Source organism: Pteropus vampyrus, unplaced genomic scaffold (assembly GCF_000151845.1).
Source record: "Pteropus vampyrus isolate Shadow unplaced genomic scaffold, Pvam_2.0 Scaffold212, whole genome shotgun sequence".
Taxonomy (NCBI): domain Eukaryota; kingdom Metazoa; phylum Chordata; class Mammalia; order Chiroptera; family Pteropodidae; genus Pteropus; species Pteropus vampyrus.
Window position 1 is genome coordinate 1,241,296 of NW_011888993.1, and position 16,895 is coordinate 1,258,190.

General features: G+C 61.9%; 1 protein-coding gene across 6 annotated transcripts in view; it reads left to right on the forward strand.

Annotated features, from left to right (window-relative positions):
• NFIC (nuclear factor I C) overlaps positions 1–15,797 on the forward strand; it is a 63,200-nt gene extending 47,403 nt beyond the window's left edge. For 3 of the 6 annotated variants that reach the window (XM_011372662.2, XM_011372664.2, XM_011372663.2), the window contains 5 exons: positions 4,710–4,835; positions 6,344–6,528; positions 7,067–7,214; positions 9,201–9,286; positions 13,222–15,797. In XM_011372662.2, the coding sequence (XP_011370964.1) occupies positions 4,710–4,835; positions 6,344–6,528; positions 7,067–7,214; positions 9,201–9,286; positions 13,222–13,239 (563 nt within the window). In that variant the 3' untranslated portion in view covers positions 13,240–15,797. The remainder of the gene's footprint in view (positions 1–4,709; positions 4,836–6,343; positions 6,529–7,066; positions 7,215–9,200; positions 9,287–13,221) is intronic. The other 3 variants (XM_023538118.1, XM_011372665.2, XM_011372666.2) reach the window with 3 other exon arrangements.
• The last annotated feature ends 1,098 nt before the right edge of the window (positions 15,798–16,895 follow it).

Consider the following 16,895-nt stretch of genomic DNA (forward strand, 5'->3'; position numbering starts at 1 on the left):
CAGGTGACTTAACTTCTCTGACCCTTGGTTTTTTCATCTCCAAAATGGGAGTAATGAGATAACTCTTCTTTAAGAAAATCGGAAGGAGGAAATGATAGAATGTGTGTAAAGCAACAGTCTGGCACGTGTAAGTGCCCAGGAAACAGGAGAGTTTATTGTCGCTCACGTCTATAAAATTCCCATCTCCGAATTGGTGTCTAACACATCTGGTCGTGACAATTGATGCCCCCAGGGTCCTCCCTCTTGTATGGTGTGGCTTCCAGAGCAGGTACCTAACTCTGGGAGGACCTGTCTCTGTATTTATTAGGCTCTAATTTATGGGTCAGAGTGTCTCTATGGTTCTGTCTTTGTGAGTTCCTCATCTCTGTCAGGTTTGTCTCTATAAAGACCCTGTATTCAGTAAAGTTTAAGTTTGATTGTGAGAAACGGACAACCCAAACGGACGGTACATTTCTCTCACCAGTAAATGGCCAGCCATCAGCAGCCCTGGGCAGGTGTGTGATGTGAGGGACTTGGGCTCCTGCCTTATGCTCCACCGAATGTGGTTTTCATTCCCACCTCATGGTCCAAGATAACTGCTGGCGCTCTAGCCATCATGTCTGCATTCCAGCCAGCAAGAAAGAAGGGTCAAATCTGGGCATGTCCTCTCCCTTTAAGAATAATTTTCAGAAGATGCACTTACCTGTTCTGCTTATCTCTGTGTCCCTGAGCTAGTAATGTGGCCGTACTGTGTGCTGCAGGGGACACCGGGAACTGTAGTCTTACTTGGGGCAGTTACGTGTACGTCTCAAATTTACGGGTTTTGCTACTAAAGAAGAGTAGAGTGGATATTGGGAGACTTCTGCTCTCTCATTTACTGATCGGGAACTCAAAAGCACATCTCGCTGACTATGATTAAAGAGGCTGCCTGCACGTAAAGTGTATACCACTTAGAGCTGAAAGACAGCCTCCGAGATGTAGCCGCACCATCCCTGAGAGGGACGATTATAGCCCTAAGTCTATCGATTAGGAAAAAAGTTGGAAATAAAAAACCAAGCTTTCAACTCAGGAAGCCCAAAAAAAGAAAAACAAACTTTTACGAGGAAGGAGAGGTTAGAGCGAGTCGCTGGGGTGGCTGGGGCTTGGCGTGACCTGCCCGCCCTGAATGGCAGTGATGAGGGGACAAGGAGGAACCCGCTCAGAGCCGGAAGGGGGTGGCACAGGGGGGTCTGTCCCCCGCTGTCTGCCATTGGTTGCCTCCACCGATGACAAACTCACCCTCCTCTGGGAGCCTCAGTAAACGGCAGTGAAGGCCGCCCCTGCCCCATAGGTGCTAGAAGCCTAGGGGAGATGGATTCTTGTCTCCTCCTCTCCCTCCCCCGCCCCACCTCCTCCTGGCCTCCCCCAGCTTCCTGTCTAGACAGCCCCCAATTAGCTGCTCATTAAGGGGGTTAAGCTGATTAGAGCGCTCTCTCCCTTCCTCTGTATTGGCTCCTTCGGGCAGCCCTTAGTTACCCTCCACCCCAGCACCACACTCTGCCAGCCCCACCCGGGCCAGACCCCTGCAGCCACACCTCTCAGGCCCCGTGAGCCAGCTTCCAGGCCTTCGCCCGCTCCGTGCCCTTTCTCCTCCTGACCACCTCCGGAGGCCTCCTTCCCAGATTGCCCATCCAAGCAGGGCAGAAAGAGGACACCTTCTGCTTAGCTCCCGGGGTGCTTTGTTTCTCCTGTTTCTGCGGCCCTCCCGCCGGGGACGTGTGCCCCACACATAGACGGGTCACCTGGGTGAAGCGGGCAACCCCATTTCCCTTCTCTGTCCCCTGGGGCTCCCCTTTCTGTTTGAACTCGCAGGCAGGACAGGGTGGCAGACCGTGGCCTGTGGAGTTAGAGTTGGGTCTGAATCCCAGCCCACCGCTTGCTGACTCTGTGGCCTCCAGCAAGTGACTTCTTTCCTCAGGCCTCAGTCTTCACGTCTGTGAAGTGGGGGTGGCTCCCGTTAGCCCTGCATCGGGTGGGCAGCTGTGAGGATGATGTGGGAGCAGGCTCTGAGCGCTCTGCCCAAGACCTTGTAGGGGTCTTCAGTGGGGACCATGGGGCCGTGTCTGGGGACATCTGTGGTTGTCGTGATGGGGGGCTCCTGGCATTGAGGGGCTGGGCAGGGATGCTGCCCCACAGGAGTGACCCAGCCCAGTGTCCGCAGTGCCGAGGGGTGGCCTTACCGCAGAGCGGGTGCCGGTCTCAGTAGAACCAAGCCCCCCGCCCGTTCACCACACGGTCACCTGTGCTCTGGGGCCCCGGAGACATAGCCGTCAGCGAGAGCCGACCCCAGCCCGGTGGAGCCGGCATTCTGGTGGGCAACAGCCTTGTTTGTCCTGCGCGTGGTGGGCGCTCAGATGGGAGATACACGGGCCTGCTTGGTCACTGAAGAGCATGTGCTCCGACGGGGACCGATAGGCACACGTGTTCGTGACAGACACATGTGTTCATGACAGACACGTGTGTTCGTGATAGGCACACGTGTTCGTGACAAGCACACGCGTTCGTGACAGGCATACGTGTTTGCGATAGGCACATGTGTTAGTGAAGGTGAACACCAGTGAGGACCTACAGGCACAGTGTTCATGACAGGCACAGTATTCGTGACAGCTATGCGTGTTCGTGACAGGCACATGCGTTCGTGACAGGCACAGTGTTTGTGAGAGGCACGTGCGTTCATGACAGGCACACGTGTTCATGACAGGCACATGTGCTCGTGACAGGCACAGTGTTCGTGACAGGCACATGTGCTCGTGACAGGCACAGTGTTCATGTCAGGCACGTGTGTCATGAAGGTGCACCCTCCGATGGGGACAGACAGCCTGCTTGGGTGCGACGGGCCTTTACATGTGTGTGTTGGGAGAAAGGTGGCCGCTCAGGTGAGGGACGCTACAGGTTACATGGAGAGGCAGTGGCTTGGATGGGGACCGTACGGGCATTTGTTAACTGGACCGGGCGGCGGAGGCTCAGATGTGGGCAGTACAGGCCTGTTTGCTGAACAGACGGGACCCCCAGCTGTGGCTGCGGGCTTAGGGCCCTCCGGAGCCTGCCCGGGAGCACCGAGGGGTGCCGCAGGCAGCACATGCACCGGCTCCCCTGCCGCCTGCTTCTCCGCCTGCCCCTCCACGGGCCCTGCAGGCCGGGCCGGCGCAGGAAACCCCAGACGGTGGGGCCACAGCAGGCTGTTTCCATCCAGGGCAGGCCCATCTGGAACTCCCCCCGGGCGAGGGTCTGACAGCCCTAACCTGTCTGCCATAGGCCCCCGTGCACACACGCACACGCAGAGCCTACGGGGCCAGCCGCCTCCCCTGCCCACAGCCCTTGGTCCTGGGGAAAGGCCAGCGACCCACGTGCCAGGACACGCTCCCTCACACAGCTCGGCATGTCCTCAGGGCTGCTGAGGGCAGCGGGCTGTGTAACAGCGAAGGCACTTGACAGCCTGAGTAGCCATCGGGGTGCCTGGTCCCCAGATCTGGTTCACCCCAAGCTGTGCTGTTAGAGAAGACAGCAATCTCCCCATATGGAAATGCCACGAGAGGAAGGGGACAGGGCTGGGGGACACGTGCAGACAGATGCCCGCCCTCGGAAGCACGGGGACAGACCCCAGGAGCAGCGACAGCATGCCTCAGAGGACGGCAGGGTTTCCAACTGGGGTGACTCTGCCCACAGGGGACACGGCCACATCCGGGGACATCTGTGGTTGTCACGGGGTCTCCTGGCATCGAGTGGGTGGGAGCCCAGGATGCCACTCAGCCCTGCACAGTGCCCGGGACGGCCGTGATGGAGGAGACCCCGGAGCAGGGGACCTCGCGCTGGGTTGCAGGAAAGTCAGACCCCTCGCCATGATCTCAGTGGGTGCATTTCACGCCCAAATAAATTTAAAAATAGTTTCTAAGCACATCCCCCTCCGGCTCAACCTCTCTGAGAGTCCAGCTCCAGACATGGAGCCGGGCCCCGGGCTCTGCATTTTGGGGGCACACCGCCATCGGCAGCTCTCACATCCAGAGGGCGGCAGAAGTGGGGGTACAGGCAGAGGGCAAGGGGCACGCAAGGCTCCTCAGGGCTGGCGCATGCCCGGCACTGGAGTGGTCCGCCCTCCACGTCACGCTGACAGCGGTCCTTCCTGAGCTGGCGTTTGCTCTGCGCCGGGGTCTCCATAGATTCCCTGTGCGTTCACGTTTCACCATCCACTCTCTCGGGGGCAAGGGGCAAGGGGCTGAGCTGTCAGAGTTTCCCACGGCCAGGGGCATGACAGTTAGCAAGCGGTTCCAGCGGGCGGCCGTGTGCCAGGCCCTGGTCTGCTGGCTTCACGCGTCGTAGCTCACGTAAGCCAAACGCTGGTCCTGCACGGAAGGGTCCCTTCCTGGCGAGGACGTGGGGACGTGCACGCCGCTGCTCGGGGGCTGTGGCGTCCTCTCGGCTAGCCCTTCTGCCTTCTCCGGGGCTCAGGTGTGCCCCCGGGGGGGCCTGTCTCTGGGAGGAGAGAAGGCTGGGGGCCGGGTTGGGGACACCATGGCCACGGACCCCGAGCAGCGCCCCCTCCCTGCTCTGAGCCTCAGTTTGCTCCGTCTGTAAAATGGGTCCCCCGCCCCCTCGCCCATGGGCTCCTGGAGGAAAGAGGGGCGAGGAGGGGGGTGGGCCTGGGAGCAGAGCTGCCGTGCTGAGCCCCGCGGCCCCCCGCGCTTCCCACACAGGCATCTCGTCCCCGGTGAAGAAGACGGAGGTGGACAAGTCGCCTTTCAACAGCCCGTCGCCCCAGGACTCACCGCGCCTCTCCAGCTTCACCCAGCACCACCGGCCGGTCATCGCCGTGCACAGCGGTGAGCGCCGGGCCGGGCCAGGCGGGCGGGCGGGGCGGCCTCTGCCGCTGTAGCCTCCCGGGGGCTCCCAGGCCTGACTGTCTCTCTGGGCCTCAGTTTCCCCTTTGGCATGAGAAGGAGGTGCAGCCTGTGGCTTTTATGTCACAGTTCTCAGACGACAGTGTCAGGCGGTCACAGAAGGGGGTGGACGCGCCCGGTGCGTGGCCGGACACACACAGGCCACGCGGGTGACACGGGGATGCTCCCGGCCACACGGCCAGGAAATGTCACGCTCACAGCGCAAGGAAACAGAGGCCAGCAACCACGGCATGTGAGCCACGCTGGTCACTCCGTGCCTGGCCCTCCCTTTGCTCGTCTGTCAGTGGGGGCTCACCCCCCCCACCAGGGCTGACATTAGGACTGAATGAGTTAAGTCCTGGAAAGGTCTGGAATATCACCTGGTACCCCACTGTCACGATGATAACGACTTAGTTCCATACAAGGGCAGACGCGTACAGGGCAACGGGCAGAAATCAACCCAGTGGCTTAGACCAGCGGGTGGCAATCCAGGGCCCACAGCGCCTGTTCTCATAAATAATGTTTTATTGACCCACTGCCACACCCTTCATTCGCATGTCATCAGTAGTGGCGATCAGGCCAGGGTGGCAGAGTCGAGTAGCTGCGACAGAGACCACGTGGCCCCAAAAAGCCAAAAACGTTTCCTATCTGGCCAGGGGCTGGAGAGAGAGAGGGAGGGGGAGTGACCACCAATGGGCACAAGGCTTCTTTTCGAGGTGACAAAAATGTTCTGGAATTAGAGAGTGGATATAATAAAAGCCACTGAATTGTTTAGAAAAAGGGAAAAAAAGCAAATACAGTGAAATATTATTCGGTCATGAAAAGGCACGAGGTGCTACGACATGGATGGACCTTGAACACACGGCTCTCACTGAGAGAAAACAGACGCACAAGGCCACACAGCGTGTGGTGCCATGTTGTATGTGACACGTCCAGAACAGGCACACGCACAGGGACACAGTGGGTTTCGTGGGTACCAGGGGCTGGAGAGGGGGTTGGGGAGGGACTGCTGATGGGGACGGGGATTCTTTTTAGGATGGCGAAAATTTTCCAGAAGAGATCGTAGAGATGGTTGCACCGTCTGTGTATGTGCCAAACACCGTCGAATTACATACTTTAAATAGGTGAATTTTGTAGGATGCAAATTATATTTCAATTACAAAAACACATTGACTACCCTGTCCTTTACAGAAGGAGCTAGCCGAGCCCACGGTTAGGCTGGGGCCAGGTGACCTGGGCTCGGACCCTGCCGTGTGGCATGGGGCAGAGGCATAACCTCTGAGAGCCACCACGTCATTCTCTGTTAAAAAAGGTTTTAAAACGCAGGGATGACACAGGAACCTCGAGGGTTTTCCCTGAAAGCCCCCAGCTCGGGCGTGCGAATGGCAGGCCTGGCCCAGCGGAGCGAACGAGCCAGAGCCCACGGTGACCGCCCTGTCCCCTGTCCACAGGGATCGCCCGGAGCCCTCACCCGTCCTCCACCCTGCACTTCCCCACGACCTCCATCCTGCCGCAGACGGCCTCCACCTACTTCCCACACACGGCCATCCGCTACCCACCTCACCTCAACCCGCAGGACCCGCTCAAAGATCTCGTCTCGCTGGCCTGCGACCCAGCCAGCCAGCAGCCTGGACCGGTGAGTGTGGGCAGCCTGCCAGCACACAGCCGCACGTGACCTCGCGGGCCGGCGGCCCTGCGTGCATCCTCGAGTTGAAACGGAGCTGTGAGCAGCGGGGGTCCCCCAGCCTTTCTCAGATGTGAGCGTGGACGCGTGTGCTTCACAAAGTTCTGTGAGATCAGACGCGGGCCGCAGCCGCGGCCAGGCTGGCTTTTGCCAGGCGTCCACGCGGAACGTCCAGTGGTCAGAGCTTTTCCGGTTTTGGAACCGTGAGCGTGGCGGTGGATGGTAGGTCCTGGTGACAAGCGAGGAGAGGCATACGGCCGTGAGGCCACCCCGGGCGTCTGGGCCTCGTGGGGCAGGAAAGCCAGCGGTACCAGGCGGCTTGAGAGGGAGGGCGCATGGCCCCAGGACGCTGGAGGCCTGTGGGCCTGCGGGACCCACCAAACTCGTCCGGCCACGCCAGCCTTGTCCCCCACCCGGCAGGGCTGAGGACGGCAGCCCGAGGCGGAGGGGGTGCCGCCGCCTTAACCACCTGTCTCTCTGTTCCCCCCAGTTAAATGGAAGTGGTCAGCTCAAAATGTCCAGTCACTGCCTTTCTGCTCAGATGCTGGCACCCCCGCCCCCCGGGCTGCCGAGGCTGGCGCTCCCCCCTGTCACCAAACCCACCTCCGAGGGAGGAAGCACGTCGCCGACCTCGCCCTGTAAGCACTCGGGGAAGCGGTGCCCGTGGGCCCCCCACTCCCCTCCCCGACTGCTGGGACCTGGCGGGTGCCGGCGAGTTTGGTGTGTCCACAGACAGGCCTGGGGGTGCCACAAGGCCAGGCCTGTATGGGTCAGGGCAGCCTTAGGGAGCAGCAGGGGCAAGTCTGCAGTCTGCCCCCTCGGCCAAGTGGCCCAGAGTCAACGTGTGCCCACTCTGGGCCCTGAGCCCTCCTCCCCCACGGGCACAGCGGGCACAGCAGGTAAAAGTCTCCACCGGGGCCCAAAGGCCAGACCCCCGGGTGCCCTGTGTGGAAGGTGAGAGTCTGTCGTCGCAGTGTTAAAATCACGACATTTCACGTGAGAATTTCAGAGTTCTCAGTTCTTGGGCAGAAGCTGCCACAACAGGCCCTGTTCTCACCAGGGACCTGGCCCTGTCGATGGGACGGTCCCCATCTGCCTGACCCCAGAAGGCCCTGGGTTGTCTCCTCACCTCCCAGACCCTCCCACTCTCTGGACGTGGCTCCCGATTACAGCTCGCGAGCCCCCACAGGCCCCCTGCTCCCAAGCCCCCGTCCTGGGGTCCACCCCTTCAGCACGGGCTCTGCACCCAGCCTCTCCCCGGACCCCAGAGTAGCCTTCATGGGCCACTCGATCTTCACCAGGCTGCGTCCCTCAAGCCCACAGAGCCTACTGTCCTCCCAGTGCCCAGTACCTGGAGCACCCGCCCTGCCTCCTCTCAGGCTGAGCCGCCCCAGTGGGGGGCCCTGGGCAGACTCTCAGGCTGCTCCCCGCCACCTCGTTCTGCCCCCGACTGCCTTTTTGAGTGTCTCTCCTTCGCTCCCCAAATGAGGTTCCTGACCCCCCCAAGCGGGAGGGACCAGCAGTTCCCCCCGGGCCGTGGGCCTTCTTCCCTGCACGGGCACCCCTCACCCCCGATGTTCCCTCCCCCAAGCCTCAGGCATCCCTGCCGAGACCCAGGGCCGCTTTAGGTACTAGCGGACGGGTTCTGTCCGGGTTCTGTCCGAACACAGATGAGTGCGGGATGCTGAGTGTGGATCCGGCCTCTGCAGCTCGCTGCCTGTGTGACCTTGGGCAAATGTCCTCCCCTCTCTGAGCCTGTTTTCTGAGCCAAAAAAAATGGGACAATCACAGTGCCAGACGCGTAGAGCGGCAAAGTAGGTCAGGGATCACGTTCAGGGAGGCGTCAGGCGCGGGGCTGGGGACCGCAGACCACCTGCTTTCTCTGCGAGATGGGGGACTAGTTATGTCGGCTTCGCTGAGGCCACCGAGGGCTAAACGGGATGACGCCAGTGCCAGCATGCAGTACGTACTCAGTAGATGCAGAATAAACGTGGGTTCCCTCTCCTTCCGTGCGCCCGGTTTTTAACTACACGTCCAGCCTGCTCCCCCCGCCCTTAGCCCCCGAGTCTTCACTGCCTCTCACTTCTCCTCGCTCTGGGTGAGACCCGCGGGCGCCCTCCCACCAGCCCAGTCCCAGCCTGTCTGAGGCCCCCGACTCCCGCCGTCACGGCCCAGCTGTAAATTATTCACTCACCAACGAAATGTAATCGGTGAGGTTAAAATATAAATTCACGTGTGCATGTGGGTGCAGACACCCAGCCTTCCGCGTGCCTCTCCGGGAGGAAAATTAATCAATGACACACCCTCAGTGATTGATGGTGCCCGTGCTTTGGGGTGCAGGCCGTGTGGGGTGCAGGCCGCGGGCGCAGGGCGGCCCAGGCAGTGGAACGCCCTGAACGGTCCACAGGCGGTTTCTGAATTACGAATTTTGCGTCCTGTGCCGTCTTCGCTCCTGGCAGACGCCCCTCCCACACGACCCCGGCCCGCGGCTAGGCTTTTCTGGGGACCCGGGTCGGCCGGGGAGGGCTCCGAGCGCTCTGTGGCCCTGGGCAGCGGCCACCCTCTCTGGGTGCTCCCGCGCAGCCCCCTTGCTAACGGGCTCTCGGTCTCTCTCCTCCCTGCAGCCTACTCTACGCCCGGCACGTCCCCTGCAAACCGTTCCTTTGTGGGATTAGGACCAAGGGATCCAGCGGGCATTTATCAGGCACAGGTAGGGGCCGAGAGGCCGGCTGGCGCGGGGGAGGGAGGGCCAGGGCACAGGGGCCCGCCCGGGCGCACAGGGAGAGGCCGGCCTGCTGGGTCCCCCGCCGCCCCCGCCGCCGTACCCCCGACCAGCCCCCCACACCCTTCCAGGGCCCAAAGCTGCCTGCAGCTTCCCACGGGGGACCCTCAGGGCCATTGCCATCCTGGACCCATTTGTCCAGCTGGGGAGACTGAGGCTTGCAGAGGCGAGGGATTTGCCCAGGATCACACAGCACGCTGCCCGAGCTTGCAAGCCCCTGGTCTCTACCCCTTCCATGCCCCAGCCAGAGGGACCGCGGGCAAGGAGGGTGGGGGCTGGTGGAGGAGGACTCCAGGAGGCTGGGGCAGGGGGTGAAACTGAGGCAGCCTGTGGCAGGGGGTGGGGCCTCCTAGCAGGGCACGTACCCCCACCACCGCGGGCTCCAGCCTGCCAGGCGGGAAGGGGCCAGCCGAGGACAAGACCAGGGGACTCCGAGAAGGAGAGTGAGTCGTCCTAGGCTGCAGAGCCACGAGGACAGAGCCCGATGGGTCCAGAACCGGGACTCTGGCTCCCAGCTTCTGGCGGAGCTAGGGAGGGGGCGAGGGAGGCCTGACACTTGACCTCAGGTCAGGGGTCGTGCTGTGCTGGCTGCAGGCCTGCGGCTATTGGCAGACGGTGTCCGGGGCAGTGGCGGGACCCCAGAGCCCCCGGTGCCCTATGGCGTTGGGAGATGGTGGCCGAGGGCAAAGTGGCCCAAGGATAAGCCCGAGGCCCAGACTCACAGACGCTCGAGAGTCCCAGCCGCTGTGGGTCTCCAGAACCACAGAGCAAGCGTGGGGCTTCGGCTGCTGTGGGTAGGCCCTCTGCAGGGCAGCCGCACGTCCCACCTCGGCTGAGACCAGAGGCCACCACACTGACCAGGCCCGGCTGCCTCCAGCCACAGCCCAGCCTCCTGGGGACCCTCCAAGGCTGGCCTGGTCACAGCTCAAGAGGCCCTGACCGTCCTCCTCCGTCCCCACTCTGGCCTCAAGCCCCAGCCGGGGTCCAGACGGGCGCTCACTTGGTCAGGGTCACCTAGGAGCTGGGGCGGCCCTGGGTCTCCCTGCTTTGGGCTTCGGGGCCCCCGCAGCCAACTCTCTTAAGTCCTGGCGGTGTGAACACCCCCCCCACTTAGTGCTCAGAGCGCGGGGCGTTTCCTCTCTCCCCCGCCTCCCCCGCCACATCTCACCCCATGGGTGGCTGGGAATGTCCCCATTACTGCAGAAAATAAAGCTGGTGCAAACGACGGGGTGCCCTGCCCGCTCAGCCCTTCCCCAGCCCCCTCCACCTCGCCTCTGCAGGGGGTGCCGCCCCAAGTGGTAGCCTGGAGGGAAGGGACACACGGCAGGCAATGACAGCACCTTTGCTTCTGCGTGCTCCTTGTTGCCTCCTCCTGGCCAGGGGGTCTCTGGGGACCGGAGAGGGTGGGACGAGGCTAGCAGAACTCCAAGGGGGGGCCTCCAGGGTGCTGCCTGGGTGGGGAGCAGTTGGATCCAGTGGCAAAGGCAGAGAAGGATGAGGGTGTCCAGGCAGGGGCTCGGCAGTGACACAGGGTGGAGGTGATGTAGAAAACCTCAAACTTGGGCTTTGGCAGGGGGCCGTGGGGGGGCCACGGAAGGGCTAGAGCGAAGGGGGGTGGCGCAGCTAGGTTTGAGAGTCGGAAAGAACTTTCTGGGGCTGGTATTGGGGGGCATGACAGGGAGGTGACAGACTGAGGAAGGACTCTTGAGGGAGCCGAGGTTATGGGGGAGGCGAGGCCTTCAGTGTGGGCAAGCTGGGAGGGCAGGTCTGTGGAGGACCTGCATAGGCCGGACCCCGGGTCACGGGCCTAAGGGCACCCCCGTCCCTCTCCACAGAAGGGAGGGAAGGGGGAGCAGGAACCCCTGAGACTCTGCGCCCCACTTGGAGCCCCTGCCCAAAGGCCTCAGGGCATAGAAGCCTGTTTTCTGGCCCAGACATGGCTGTTGGGGGTGGCTGGTGGTGGGGGGTGCTTTCCTCTGTCCCCTCGGCCCCCTCTCCAGCCTGCAGCAGCTTTTCCCCCTCACCACAAGCTCTTCCATCTGCCTTCCCCCACATCAGTGCCCTCCCTGATCAATGTCCCCTCCCCCACATCAGTGCCCTCCCTGATCAATGTCCCCTCCCCCACATCAGTGCCCTCCCTGATCAATGTCCCCTCCCCCATCAGTGTCCCTTCCTGATCAATGTCCCCTCCCCCACATCAATACCCCTCCCTGATCAGTGTCCCCTCCCCCACATCAGTGCCCCTCCCCTGATCAATATCCCCTCTGCCATCAGTATACCCTCTCCCCTGATCAATGTGCATCGATGTCCCCTGATCAATTACCACCCCCACCCCTTCATCTTTCACCATCAGTCCCTTCAGTCCTGAGACAGCTATCACTTTGGCCCCCAGGGGGGGTTCTGAGGGCTCTGACACCCCGCCCCCTCCCGCATGTGATGGGGTCCCCCTGGCTGAGCAGTTCACACCAGACTCTTTCTGCCCAGAGCCCATCCCGCCTGTGCTCAGCAGATGAGTAAACGAGGGGGCGAAGGGGTTAGGCCCAGGGCCACACGCCGCCAGAGCCTGGACCTCACCCCTGGCACGGCGCTGCCTCAGTCTCCCCCTGACGAAGGAGAGGGCGTTGAGTCGAGGGTGCCCCCCCATCACTGGGGCCAGAGCCTGGCAGCCAGCCTGGGAAGGGAGGAAGGAGAGAGGAAGGGCCGAGGGGAGGCCGGCCACCACTGGGGAGGGCCACGCCCAGCGTCTGTCTGGTTGCCAGAGGAAACCAGACATGAGGTAATGGCCAGGACGAACTTGAACTTGGCTGGAGGTGGGGGCTGGGAGCCGTGGCGCCAGTCCGGTGGGACAGCCCGCAGCTGCAGGCAGCCTGGCTGAAGTCCTGGGTGGTGGGGTACTGCCGGTTTGCAGCACCACTGACCTCAGGGAAGAGGGGTGGTCCCGAGGCCCACCCCAGGCCGGCAGGCCAGGTGCATTTCCAGGGGCAGGTTCTGCACTGCAGCTTCCCTGTGGAGCCAGAGGCCGAAGCTGCCCCTGCCGCTGCCGGCTTGGCCTTTCTCCCGGGGTGTAGGGGCCATGACTCCCTGGAGGGCCAAGGCCGGGGGAGGGGGGGGGCGGTCAGCCTGGGAGGGGGCGGAGCCAAGACTGGAACCTCCCAGCCCCGTGTCAGCAGGCTCTGCCCCTCTCATGATAGTGGCCTCAGGAAATGACTTTCCTGAGCCCAGTTTTCTCCACTGTGAAAGAGGGTCCCTCCTTCACCGGGGTTTTGGGAGATCATTAAATGTTTCTTTCAAAGAGAAGAAACAACCGACCGTGGTCCCAGTGCTTGGTCAGGTGGCGCCATACGATGCCCTTGGAGGCAGAGTGAAGCCATATCCCCACCCCCCCCACCCCCGTTTACACTCAGAGCCATGAGGCTCACGGTTCCCCTTGCCAGATTTAGCAAACAACAACAGGACATTCAGGTGGATTCGAGTTCCAGAAAAGGGAGGATTAACAAAAACAAAAACAAAAAAAAATTTTTTTTTTTTTTTGGTGTAAGTATATCCCAAAAGTTGCAAGGGGTATACTCAGACCACAAGGTGTGTAGGGAGTTCGGACTTCACTGGGCGTCCCGTGTTTTACCTGGCAGCCCGTTCAGGGGTAAAGCCACTTGCCCAGGGTCACCCAGCGGGTGACGATAGGTCTGGGATGGGGGAGACAGTGGCCCCGGGTCCCAGGTGGGCTGAGCTGGATGTGGGCAGCGGCTGAGCCTGACCACTCTCTCTCTCTCTCTCTGTCTTTCTCTCTCTCTCACTCTCTCTCTCGCTCTCTCTCTCTCTCGCTCTCTCTCTCTCTCCCCTCGCTTCTTCGCCGTCCGGGCCAGTCCTGGTATCTGGGGTAAGAAGGATTTCTTCCCACGCCCTGCTCCTTCGTCCCGGGGGGCGCCGCACAGCCGACCCCTGGCCCACGTTTTCGGTGGAAAGTTAGAGCAAGCGAGAACGCCCCGCCGACCCCCAGCCCGGCCGAAAAGACAAAACACACAGACACATCCACGCAAGAGGAAAAAAAAAAAAGGAAAAAAACGCCAAAAAAAAAAAATAAATAAAAGACAAACGGGAAAAAAAAGAATCATACAAATAAACCCACCCAAGCAAGAAGACAAAAGGTAAAGACGGCAAAGCTTCAGACTCTCGGGCCACTGCGGCTGGACCTGCCACTCCTCGGGAGAGGGCGCGGCGACGCGGCGACGTGCGGACGGACGCGGCGACGTGCGGACGTGGCGGACAGTGCTGCAGCAGGGGTCTCCCTAAGTTATTCATCTCTCGCTGCTGCTCCGGAAGGTGAGCGCAGCCTGGCGCCCGTGCCCAGGCCCCGCGGGGCAGGGCACCCAGCAAGGCCACCTCTCCCCCCCGCCCCCACCGGCACCGCCTCCCGGACGCTGGCCGGGCCTCCCTGTGGAGGCCGGGGTGGGCAGGGACGGGGCAAGGGCAGAAGAGGGTGTGGGAGACGCCGGGCGTCACCGGGGGACAAGGACACATGGCAGATTCCTTCTCAGGAGGGTCCTGCGGTCGGTCGGTCAGTCGGTCGGTCGGTCGGTCGCGGGACCTCCACCCGCCCCAGTGCGTGTGCTGGGCTGGCTCGGGACTCGGTCTTTCTGCCCCACACCTGCCCGCTTGGGAGGAGAAGTCTATGCAATTGCCCCCCAGCCCCACCCCACGGCACAGGAGGCCCCCCCAACCGCCCCCCGCCCCCACCCGCCTGCTCCACACCCATGGGAGGGATCCACGTTGCACACACTGTAAGAAATGCACTTTCCGAGGGAGGGGCGGGGAGGGGTGGAGTGGAGAGACCCAGAGCCCCCCAAGAAAGGGTATAGCCTGGAGTCTCCATCCACCCAGCCCTGAGAGGGGAGGACCCGCCACCAGCTTGGCCGGGGGAGGTGGGAGGTGGGAGGTGAGAGCGAGTGGATTAAAGTGCCTGACTCCCGCCGCCCGCCCCCTTGCCCCGCTGAGCCGCCGTGGCCCCGAATATCCACACCCCCTCCCCCACAACCTGGCCACCTCTAGTCACTGACCCCTCATTGCTATGCTCCCCTCAGAGCTAGAGAGATGTGACCCCTCCCCCCCGTGGGCCCAAGGGGCAGAGCGGGGCGTCCCCTGAGCGTCCCTCCATGCTGGGGCGTGGGGGCGGTGTCTGGGGAAGCCCGTGTGCCCCCCCACGCCTCCTCTGCCAGTGCCTTACATCCTGGAGCGACACCCCCTCCCTGGTGCCTCTCAGCCCAAAGGGGGACCACGGTTTGCACTTTTATCTCCCCCCAGAGTGGGGCACAGCCCCGGGGGTGCGTTGCAGCTGGGCCCCCAGAAGGAGTGCAGTCCTCGCAACCCTGGACAGGTGGGGGTCCTGGCGGGAGGCGGCCATGTGGGGACCTCCCGTCTGCGAAGCGTTTCCGTTGAGCCGCTCCAAAACACTAAGCTGGGGACACCGGGTGCACCCCAACCCGGCGCCCTGGCCCCACCCCTGCCCCCACCCCGGAAGGCCATCTTGGGCGGGTGGACTGGGAGGGGGTGTCCTAGGGTCGCTAGGCCCAGACACGGAGCCCCACCCTGGCCCATCTACCTGAGCCCCCACCGGCCGCCTCCATGCCTGGCGCTGGGGAACGTCTCCCCCACCACGACCCCACCCCGGCCTCGGCCAAAGCCATGGCCCTGGGCAGGGCCTCCGCCTGCCTCATCTGCTCCCAGCCTGCCCCCTCCTCCCCCGTACCCCCAGGCCCGGCCAGCCTCCCCCCACCTCCAGAAACCAGACTTTCCTCCCAGACCAGCCCAAGGGGCTTGGCGAACCCACTTGATCATAAAGAGAAAGACCCAAGACCCTTCCCCACTGCCCCTCCTTCTATTGTCCAGAGGGGTTCAAGGACCCTTGGTTCTTCTGTCTGTCCCCAGGGCCCCTCCACCAGGTGGCCGTTGGGGACCAAAGCATGGGCCGCTCTTTGGGAGGGCAGGAGGGGTGGGTTTTGCAGCTGGGGTGTCCAGAAGCTTCTCAGCCGGGAACCGTAGGGTGCGGGCAGGCGGGGAGGGAGGGGGCGCCCGGCAGCCCCCAGCGACCTAACTTTGCATGGTGCTTCGTCAAGGCCTCCTGTGACCTGGCTCCTGCCGGCAGCTCGCGGCGCCTGACCCTGCATGGCAAATTATACCTGGCTCTGTCTCCCGTCCCCAGACCCCCCGGCCCCCACCACGCCCCCTCCTCTTTAAAAAAAGGATACAAAAAAAAAAAACCTTAAAAAAAGTCCATGTTTCCTAATTTGCACGAAATTTTCTACCACATGATGTGCCTTGCCTTCCGAAAATAAGTATTACCTTTAACAATATCAGCGCAAAGGTAGCTAGCTGCATGCCCTGCTCGTGTAGTTAAAAAGAAAAAGACAAACAGTGACATGAAATAAAAAGTAAAAATGGAAAAGGGATGTATTTCTATTTGTAAAAAAAAAAAAAAATAAGAAGAAGAAGACTTTTTAAAAAAAAAAGGAAACTCACACGCTAAAAAAGCAGCCCCCGGAGCGCTCGCTCCACGTCCCGCCTGCGTCCCGCTGCCCTGGGCTCTGTCACCACAGCTCCTGCTGCATTGGGGGTGCTCCCTGGTGCTCCGCCACCCCAGCCCCACCCCCGGGCTCCTCGGGGGTCCTTTCCGAAGCCCCCGCCCGCAGCAGCAGACAGACCTCAGGGGTGCGCCCCGGCCCCTGGGCCACAGGCCAGCCCCCCAGACGCCACGCATGCACGCGAGACCCCAGGCGGTCCCCCCGTGGGGTGGCCGCCCTGCCGACAGCCAGACTCCCCCGTTCCACCTCACGCAGGCTGGCGTCCCTCTGGCTCAGGGTCAGTTGCTCTCCCACCCTCTCTCTTCTGTGCACCCCCCTTCTTGCCAAAGGACCCACTCGTCCCCCGTCCCTGGAGACCGGCCTTGGGTGGCAGTTCCTCCTGCCCTCTCCTTGGCCCCGGCACCCAGGTCTATGTCTTCCAGCTGTGACTGTGGAGTTATCTGGTGTGAAACAAACCAACCAAACTCGATATATGCAATACCTGTCTGTCTATCTGTAAGTCTAGCCCGGCCATCGGAGGCCCGGTTGGGGAGGCCAGTGGGGCAGGGACAGTCAGCGGCCGCCCCGTCACGGGCCTCTCTCTGTCCTGGTGGCTGGCCATGCCGCTGCCTTTTCCTCGTTTTTTAATTTTTCTTTTTTTTCTTTCTCTCTCTCTCTCTCTCTCTCTTTAAAATTCTAATTTCTTCTGCCTTTAACTCAACCAAAGGTGAGACAATAGCAGATAGTTAGTGGGGTGTCCCCCTGGGGAGGACCAAAGGGCTGGGTTCTCCGACCTAAGGCCACCCCCACTTCCGACCCCAACCTGGGCCCCGCAGGCATCTCCTGTGGGGACACGACAGGCCCCCTCAGACTTGAGAATTGTCTCCAGAGCAGACTGGACTCTGCAGAAAGGTTCCAGCTTTCATTGCCATCATACGCTCATCCGTGTTTTCTTCCCAAAAGACACTTCGGCAGGCCCCAGG